We start from the raw sequence: 9,053 nt of genomic DNA, 5'->3' as shown, positions 1-9,053 counted from the left end.
TAAATATATTTAGAGGTGAAGAGCAAATAAATATAGGTTTAAATAAATATAGGCCCCTTCCGCACATGCAGAATAATGCACTTTCAATCCACTTTCACAACTGTTTGAAAGTGGATTTTGCTATTCCACACAGTAAAATCCAGCTTCAAAGAGCATTGAAAGTGGATTGAAAGTGCATTATTCTGCATGTGGGGAAGGGGCCATAATACGTTCAAAATATATGTTGATAGAATATATTAGAAATATATGTTGACAGATTAAAAATATATATGTTTAAAACATATAAATAAATATATATGCATAATATATATAAATAACTATATATATATAACTATATATAACTATATATATAACTATATATGTATATAGTTATATATGTTTAAAATATATACTGATTGTATGAAAGGTCTACGTTCTAGTTACAAAACTATACTTATACCAAACACAAGGCACTTAATATATCTTTCTCGGAATGTTGCCTCCCTTCTGTCATTTCTATTCTACAGTCCCATATGAGAAGTACTCAGAAAAGGGCACCAAGCAAGGGGAAAGGGTGAGGGAAAGACGTCGCTTTCTCCTGGAGCGCATGCTCGCCATTCACACGCATGCGCGCAAAAGCGCCGAGCCACTGGCGCTTACTTAAAATATTCCCTGCGGGGTCGACGTCTCCAGTCGACGAATGGGGAGGCGGGGTGCTCCGTTGTCGAGATGGGCGGCCCCGAAATGCTGGCTGGGAGGGGGTGGCGGGCCGGCTAGTGGGCGGGGCCTGCGCAGGGTGGGGGGCGGGTCCATTTCAGCAAGCGGCGGCCCGGGCAGGATGCGCTTGGCATCGTCTCGCGGCGGCGCTTGCAGCTGCGGCAGCGCCTGCGACGAGCCCGCCGCTTCCCCCCTCTTGCCGCAGCTGCTCTAGAGCTGGCCGTGCAGTCCTCCTCCTCCAGCCTCTTTTCGTCCCTCTGTCGTCGGCGGCTGCTGCTGCTCCTCCTCGGCTCCCATGGCGATGGCGGCGGCGGCGGGCAACATCGTGTCCGTCATGGCGAGCAAAACCAAGACCAAGAAGAAGCATTTCGTGGCCCAGAAAGTCAAGCTCTTCCGGGCCAGCGACCCGCTCCTCAGCGTGCTCATGTGGGGGGTGAATCACTCGGTAAGAGCCGCTTCCTCGGGGTGGGGTGGGGGCTTCCCCTGAGCTGCGGCTCTTCCCCTGTCAAAGCTGGGGGGTGGCTCTTTGTTAGGCTTCTGGCATGATTTGCTTGAAAGCAGCTATCCGTTTGCTCTTGCAATTCTCTGCCAGCTCTGGGTGACCCTCTGGAAGTGCCACACTGGAGCAGTCTTTTTTTGTACCTCCTTCCTCCCATATAGGAGCCCTGCCAGGGATCAAGGCTAACCGTGCCAAGGTGACTGTAGAGGAACAGCTTTGTTTGTATGTTGCAGCAAAATTGGAAGGGAGTCCAGTGCCCCTTAAAGAGCAGCAGAAGTTATCCTGCCCATCTCCCCTCCTCTTTCTCTCGTTGTGTAGTTTATCAGCTGTGTCTAAGAGCTATGCTTTGCAACTGCATCTGTCTGAGGGATGTGCACTTAATGCATCTGGTGAAGCGAGCTCTGACTTGCAAAAGCCTATGCAGGAGTAAGTATTTAGTCCTTTAAGGGGCCACTGGACTTCTCTTCTGAATGTCCACTGAGTGTGTGTATGGGGGAAGGGGTTGGTTGTGTGTAGGGAGAGAAACTTTATTTGAGAGGCAACGGTAAAGCTTTTCCATAGACATCTTTGGGCACTTGAGTGCAGAAGCATGTAACCCTTGGAGTGGGGAGGTGGGAGGAAAATAGAAGCAGTGGGTGTTCAGTGCTGCTTCTTGCTTTCCCCTCTTTTTGAGGAGGTGGATGCTTTTAATCCTTCCTTACCTGCTTGTATTATCAAGACTGTAGGCATCTCAGTGGCTGGTGACTAGTGTAACCATAGCTGTTGCATTTGGTAGTTAAATAAAAACTCTGTGTGCAAGGGTACTGTATCTTTGAATAGTGGATGCTACCAACGTACAACACAGGGTGTCCCTGTGTGGCCCGCTGGTGTCTGCTTGGCTAGCTGCTTTTGAAGACACAACAATATACCTTGATCTGGTGCAGTGACACAGATGTCTTCATAGGCCTACTGGTGATGCATTTTCTCTCCGAAAGTGCTCCGAATCTCTGAAGCAAATACCTCTAGTACGGTGGATGGTGAGGCTAGATCAGTGGTCAGAGCTTGTGTTTAGTCACTGGGCTAATAGCTTTCCTGCTGTCCAGGATAGATGCATTTTGCTGAGCAGCGGTAAAAATGTCAGGCTGCAAAGGAGCTTGGATATGTCATACACATTTGTAGCAGTCTGCCTCGCAGCCCTCCAAGCATACCTTGTATCCTGTAGCTGGAATGGCATCTGTGCTAAAATACTTCCAGCTAGGAAAGATCGAGGTGTTGCTGCCTTGGACTGCTGCAATGTCCTGCAATTGCTGTTCATTTACCTGTGCACTCTCAATCGGATTGGGCCAAGGAAAAGGGAAATATGAAGCTTAGCTATCATTAGGAGGATCAAAGGAGCTGGTGTATCAGCATGAGTGTCGGCTACGATTGCACCTTCTGACTTCAGCCAAATAAGTGTGTTTGTGTGTAAGTAATCTTTTGAGAAGAACTACTTCTCTGCATGTACACCTGTCAGAATTTTCTGAACCCTTGTCATATAGTTCTTCTTTTCCTACACAGTTCTGCTGCATTTTGGATTATATTGACTATCTAAAAACTTCTTTTGGAGGGATGGGGGGTGGGGCAGGAATTTCTGAAGAAAGATGTATAATGTTCACCTGGTCGTATGTGATTCTTTATTTATGCAAACTTGTTTGTATCGACAGGATATTACGTAAAGTTCTGTTGAAGAATTTTACGTGAGTGTGAATGGCATGGTCTTTCTCACAGTCTGAACTTCTGGTGTTTTGTGCTGCTTTTTTTGTACAAAAATCATGTAATTTTTAAAAAAAACAGAAATGGTTGGATGATTGGCCTGGACTGAAACCTTGTATTTCCTTCAATTATTGCAGACCTTTTCCTTAAACGTAACGGCATATTTGTACTGTTACTTGTGTGCCTAAATTTTTATCTGCTGAATTTTCTGCAGAAAACTTCCTCCTAGAGGTTGCTTCCTTCTAGATTCTGCCTCTTTGCCCATCCCCCCACTGTACAATGTTTTGTGGTTTATATGACTTGCCCATATTAAGTGTTTGAGAGCATGGGTGCAGGATATATCTCTCATTGTCCATGCCCAAGTGAAATGAGACATAGGAAAAGTGCTGATTTAGATCAGTGGTTCTCCGCCTTTCACTCTCCTGTGCACCACCAACAAAACATCACTGAATTTACACCTGCCGTGAGGTTTTTTAAAAAGGCACAAACAGCAATGCAAATTGGACAACTTATACGTACATGTATATATGCTGCCTCTCCAGAGTTAATGTATGCAATACGATGGAATGATCACATATTCAGTTAGACGAGGGTTAAGTGAGGGGATGGCCTTCGTTTCATGCAGGGTTGCCAGGATATGCTGCTGTAAGCCAACTGTTGAGCCATAGACAGTGTACAAGTGGTGGAAAGAGCCTGCTCTTCTCTCCCCACTTTCTTTTGGTGTGTAGATCTACGGGCAGTTGGCTGCTTTCAAATGTGGGACCTGAGGCAGCTGCCCCTGTTACCCATTAGCCCCTCTAATGAGATCCTTGTTTCTAATGACAATTGGAGGCTCCTGATCAGGAGCGTATTTACGGGCACCTGGGGCAAGCACTGAAATTGCAATCCCTCTGCCCCCGGACTCTGCTGCCTTAGCACTGTCTCCACAGTGGGGCAGTGGAATCTAGGTGGGATGGGGGGAGCCACCCTAATTGTGTTTACAGGAAGGAAGGAGGTGAAGAAAGAGAGAAATAATGGAGTGCAGAAAGAGGAAAAAATGATAGTAAAAATTGCCTGCCTCAGCCAATTCCTTTGTCTTAAAAGGCACTAAGCATTAATATCCGGCCTCTCTCATGCCCTCCATTAAAAACATCAACTGGCAATTGCCCAGAAAGGGGGAGAACTGGTCAAGTCACTTTCAAACTAGCCAGCAGGTAGCTCTAATGAAGCCAAAACTCTCAACCCTTGGCCTCTCAAGCTAGAGTCGTTGTCCTGGCCAAGACCATGTGGGCAAGTGCCAGCGCACACCTGCAGGGGAAAGTTGAAATAAGATCTCTACTCAGCATCTCCCACTGCACATGGATGGTGTCACCAACCCTGTTCTTGAACAGGTCGAGGGGTATCTTGGCCTACCTGTTGCCCTAATGGTTTTAATTTGCTGTTGGGACAAAGGACACCCTAACAGACCCAATTCCTCACTTCACTTCAGGTGCTTCTAGGCCTGAGGGCAGGCAGCTGGCAGTAGGAGGCACCTGAGTCAGGCAGGCACTGCCAGGAGCGAACCCGTGCACAAGTTGGGCACGCATTTGCCTCCACCTGGCTGGTGATTCCTGCGCCCTCTGCCCTCACCTCAGGGTGCCAGCTTGGGGGAGAGGTGACTGCAGGCAGCAGACGCCTGAGCAGAGAGCGAGTGTGATGGCTGGCAGGGGCACCAACAGATGCTCTGGTGGAGGTTCTGGCAGGGGACATAGGGGGAGGAGGCGGCAGCAGCAGGCAGCACAGTGTGCAGTGCTCCAATTCCTTGCTCAGGATGCACTGGAGCAGCACCCGGGGCTTGAGCCCCCTCACAACGCCTGTGCTCCTTGTGCTAGGTTTATTTTCTCCTTTATATTTGCCACATTTTGAAGGGTCCTTGGAGACCAACTAGGATGTTACTTTCAGAGTAGGGTGAACAGTATAAAACTGATATTTGCTGCTGGAAACCATTGCAAATGGAAAGAAGTACCTAGAATCATCAACACACAAACACACCCAGGTTTGTAGGTAGCCCCTATTTAAAAAATTGCTGGTCTTGATGGAATCTTGACCTGTTTGACAGTAATAGTTAAATTTTACATAATTTACATGTATTTCTAGTTTTGTGGAAACTGAGTAATGGTGATGCCGTACTGCATACGTGATGGGCACTGACATTTGGTGATGTCCAGAAGTAGCAAAACTTTATCTATGTACTGGGTTTTATTCAATGAGAGAATATTGCATATTGCAAACTTGGTCATGTTCTCAGAAGCCTTGTTCTCAGGAGCTAGGTATATTGGATATGGTACCAAAAAGAATGGTGTAGGATGACAATTTGAGCCCTAAACCTGTTGCTGTTGTGTAAGCACAGTTCTGGTGGCATTGTTTGCGCCAGTGTTTTTTGAATATTGGTGTCTGGTTTGTATGCTTCCAAACAGCACTAGCTGTTCATGGTGGGGATGAGGAGATCACAAGAAAACTCTGAAAATGTAAGCACAATATCTGAAGTTCTGCCAATTTCATACTGGTATATTTACACACATGCAGAAGACCAAGGTCTCTTTCTCTGTAATATTACATATGAATTACTGAAAACAAAACAAAAAATGAGCAGGCTAAACAGGGTGAGAGACAGGGAGGTAAATGGCTGACTGTTCAATTCTGCCCAAGTTAACCATAACCTCTGACTTGTTTCCTTCATCAAGAGATAAACATGAGTTGCTGTCTCAGGATGAGAGAGAAGTGAATCTGTTTCTCTCGATTACACTAGCAAATATCAGTTGTTGATCATTAATAATTTTGACTTTAATCATCATAACTGACAATGTTACCGGATAAAAGTTCGTTGGGTTCTTCATAAGTTCTTAACTTGAAAACTCCCTGTTACTGTGTCATTATTGTGAAACGCCTCCTTCCACTGAGCGAAACAAAGATTCTAACAAACTAACTAGTGATGGCATAAAACCAGCCCTCTCTGACAACAATTAGAATTTGGATACATTCAGTAACTCTTGAAATGTTTCCAACAACGTGGTCCTAAAGGTTGACCTGTACAGATAACTGAGTGGAATTTAGAAAAGCTAATGCAGAAATATTTTGGTATAGAAAAGTGAATATTAAATGCTGCAAAGCTTTATTTTTTCTTCTTCTTGGTGTGTGTGAACTCCCAAGGGCTAGCACCTCCATATTACCATCAACTATACTGTTATCTTATTAAAGCTGCTAAAAACTGTGTATCCACAGATGTAAAAACTGACGTTCCTATTGGGAACTGTGAAGTAAAACAAAATGTAAGAAGACTTTTTGCAAATCTTATGATTGTGTAAGTTGAAATGGTTTTATCTCAGGAATTACAGAACCCTCTGACAGAAGAATGGATTTGAGTACATTCTTATGCCCTAAAAAACTTCACGCACACTCAGCTCTTCGGTGTTCAGCATTGTGTTTTGCAAATGCCCAGGTTTCTGTACCAGACAGGGAAAAAAGTAAAGTCTCTGAGTAGGAGACATGCATGATCAGTAGTGCTCCAAAGTGACGCAATCTAATTTTCAGTTTCTCCATGGCAGAGGTGTATGGCCTATAGGGACATGGGGGCGCCAGGCCAGCAGGGCCTGGGAAGGCCTGCATGGAGGCCGAGGGCAGGACGAGCGCAGCCGGGGTAGGGGGGTGCCCAGAGAAGGGGTTGCTTCCAGGCACCATTTCCCCCTGATATGCCTCTGCTCCATGGTCTCTATACAATTTAAAAAATGGATCCAGTCCTGGATGGGATATCCTTGGACCTTTCTAGAGCTTCTTCAATTCCAATGGGTGGGGTTAGAGGTTAAGCTAATTTTGTTATGTGGGCTGGATATAACATAAATGTGACTTGATCGGGCCCTGGGGAGGGGTGGGTAGCTGCAAGGTCCCATCAGGATTCCAAGCCTAGGGATGCTGACTATCTTACCTTGAGAGGACTTATAAGGCCCACAAGCCAGCATAGGCAGTTCTCCCTGCCCTTGCTTCCGATAAGGAGTGAGGGAGGGGGATTGCCTCAGCTAGCTCATGGGCCTGATAAGCCCCTTCAAAGGCCAAATCTGGGCCACATGTTTGACACCCCTGGGCTATAGTCTCTTGTTTAGAAGTGATTGCCACACGAATATGGGGAAAATACAGCCCTTTACTGCTTCAGAAGGCACATCTGGAGAATTGTGTAAGTAGTTGTCCTATATTCCTAGTTGTCCTAGTATTCATTCTGAGGTGGTGAAGGGGCTGCAGGTAGAAAGTCTTGTTCACCCTCATATTGACAGGACAGTATATGTCTATGTGGCTTCTTCTCTCTAGGAACTGAACTCTATGTATGCTTAGGTCTAGTGGAAACTTCAGGAAGGCCAGCTAGTATTCAGTATGCAAGTTTTTCGGTTGCATAGAACTCCCCCTGGTTTTTTTTTTAAGAAAAGGAAACAGTTATGTCTGAGCTGCAGCATAATTTGAAGTTTGCAGAACTTTTTTGGTTTGGGACTTTTCTATCCAGAACTAACAGAATAAATGGAGCACAGAACTTCACCTGCTTGTACTTTCTGTTCTCCAAAATGGTTTCCATCCTTTCAATCAGCTTTAACTGTGATTAATAACACTTAATGTATTGTCGAAGGCTTTCACGGCCGGAATCACTTGGGTGCTGTGTGGTTTCTGGGCTGTATGGCCGTGTTCTAGCAGCATTCTCTCCTGACGTTTCGCCTGCATCTGTGGCTGGCATCTTCAGAGGATGATCCTCTGAAGACGCCAGCCACAGATGCAGGCGAAACGTCAGGAGAGAATGCTGCTAGAACACGACCATACAGCCCGGAAACCACACAGCACCCAAATAACACTTAATGTAATCTGAATGAGAGTTACCTGTCAACCGGAATGCAAAAACAAGACTTGGAGCTGAAAAGAGGGCTAGACTTAACCACAGCCAGCGTGGTGTAGTGGTTAAGGTCAGACGAGGATCTGGAAAACCCAGGCTCAAATCCCCATACTGTCATGGAAACTTGCTGGGTGACATTGGGCCAATCACACATTCTCAGTCTCAATCCTGACAAATATTTGGGTGGGAGAACTTCAAGGGATGCCACGGGCGTAACATGGAGGCAGGCAATGGCAAACCACCTCTGAACATCTCTTGCCTTGTCTTGAACAGGGTTGCCATAAGTCAGTTGTGATGTGAGTGCCAAAAAAATCTTAATCACATTTAAGGATGGTAGAGGGAAAGGTACAGCCATCTTACAGAAGGGAAATGGGAATAAGGCCTCCTCCTTTGAGCAGCTGTTGGAATGGTAATTTGTAAACAGCTTTGTCTGGAAATAGTATGGTTTTGAAGGTGGCTTACAGCAGATTTTTAAAAATTGAAAATGCAGGATATAAATAATGGATCTATAATGCTATATTTTAGAATTGTTGCAGAATGCCCCTCTGACCCATGAGCACTTTGAGAGGTTGAGACACACAGTGGCTGACTGAACTTCTGTCCAGTGGTACGCAGCTTTCCCAAGGCCACCTGTCTCAGAGGGGTTCCTTACTTCTGCCTGAGTATCTACACAGCTACTCTACGCTTTGGGTATTGTATGGTTTTCGGGCTGTATGGCCATGTTCTAGTAGCATTTTCTACTACCTTCTTTTCTACCAAAAGATGACAGTAGAATTATATATTAACCCATCATTTCCTGGACCTTCTAGAATGCACTGCTTGGGTCCTAGTGCCTACCTTGTTCTATTCCCAAGGCATAAGGACCCAAGCAGAGCATTCTAGAATGTCCAGAAAATGGTGGGTTAATATACAATTCTACTGTCATCTTTCGGTGGAAAAGAGTATAACTAGTTGATCCAAGTATTTCCTGCTAAGAGGGCTAGTATTCCTGCAAGTATTTCCTGCTAAGAGGGCTAATAGTCACAGTTCTTCGGAACTCTCTCAGCCCCACCTGCCACATAAGGAGTCTGTTGTAGGGAGAGGAAGGGAAAGGATCTTGTAAGCCACCTTGAGTCTCCTTGCAGGAGAGAAAGGTGGGGTATAAATCCAAACTCTTCTTCTTCTATCATGGCCTTTTACAGGCTCTACTTAGTGCTTTCATCTCCATCTTTTACTCCTTCTCATGTTTGCACGGGTGGTTTA

The 9,053-nt window shown here is 45.5% G+C and overlaps 1 protein-coding gene across 3 annotated transcripts in view; it reads left to right on the top strand.

The window, feature by feature from the left end:
- Positions 1-806: 806 nt before the first annotated feature.
- PIP4K2A (phosphatidylinositol-5-phosphate 4-kinase type 2 alpha) overlaps positions 807-9,053 on the top strand; it is an 81,002-nt gene continuing 72,755 nt past the window's right edge. Inside the window, exon 1 of one of the 3 annotated variants that reach the window (XM_048511344.1) lies at positions 807-1,141. In XM_048511344.1, the coding sequence (XP_048367301.1) occupies positions 992-1,141 (150 nt within the window). In that variant the 5' untranslated portion in view covers positions 807-991. The remainder of the gene's footprint in view (positions 1,142-9,053) is intronic. The other 2 variants (XM_048511342.1, XM_048511343.1) reach the window with 2 other exon arrangements.

Source organism: Sphaerodactylus townsendi, linkage group LG11, assembly GCF_021028975.2.
Source record: "Sphaerodactylus townsendi isolate TG3544 linkage group LG11, MPM_Stown_v2.3, whole genome shotgun sequence".
Classification (NCBI taxonomy): domain Eukaryota; kingdom Metazoa; phylum Chordata; class Lepidosauria; order Squamata; family Sphaerodactylidae; genus Sphaerodactylus; species Sphaerodactylus townsendi.
Note: the sequence above shows the minus strand (reverse complement) of the source record. Positions and strands in the feature narration are given on the sequence as shown.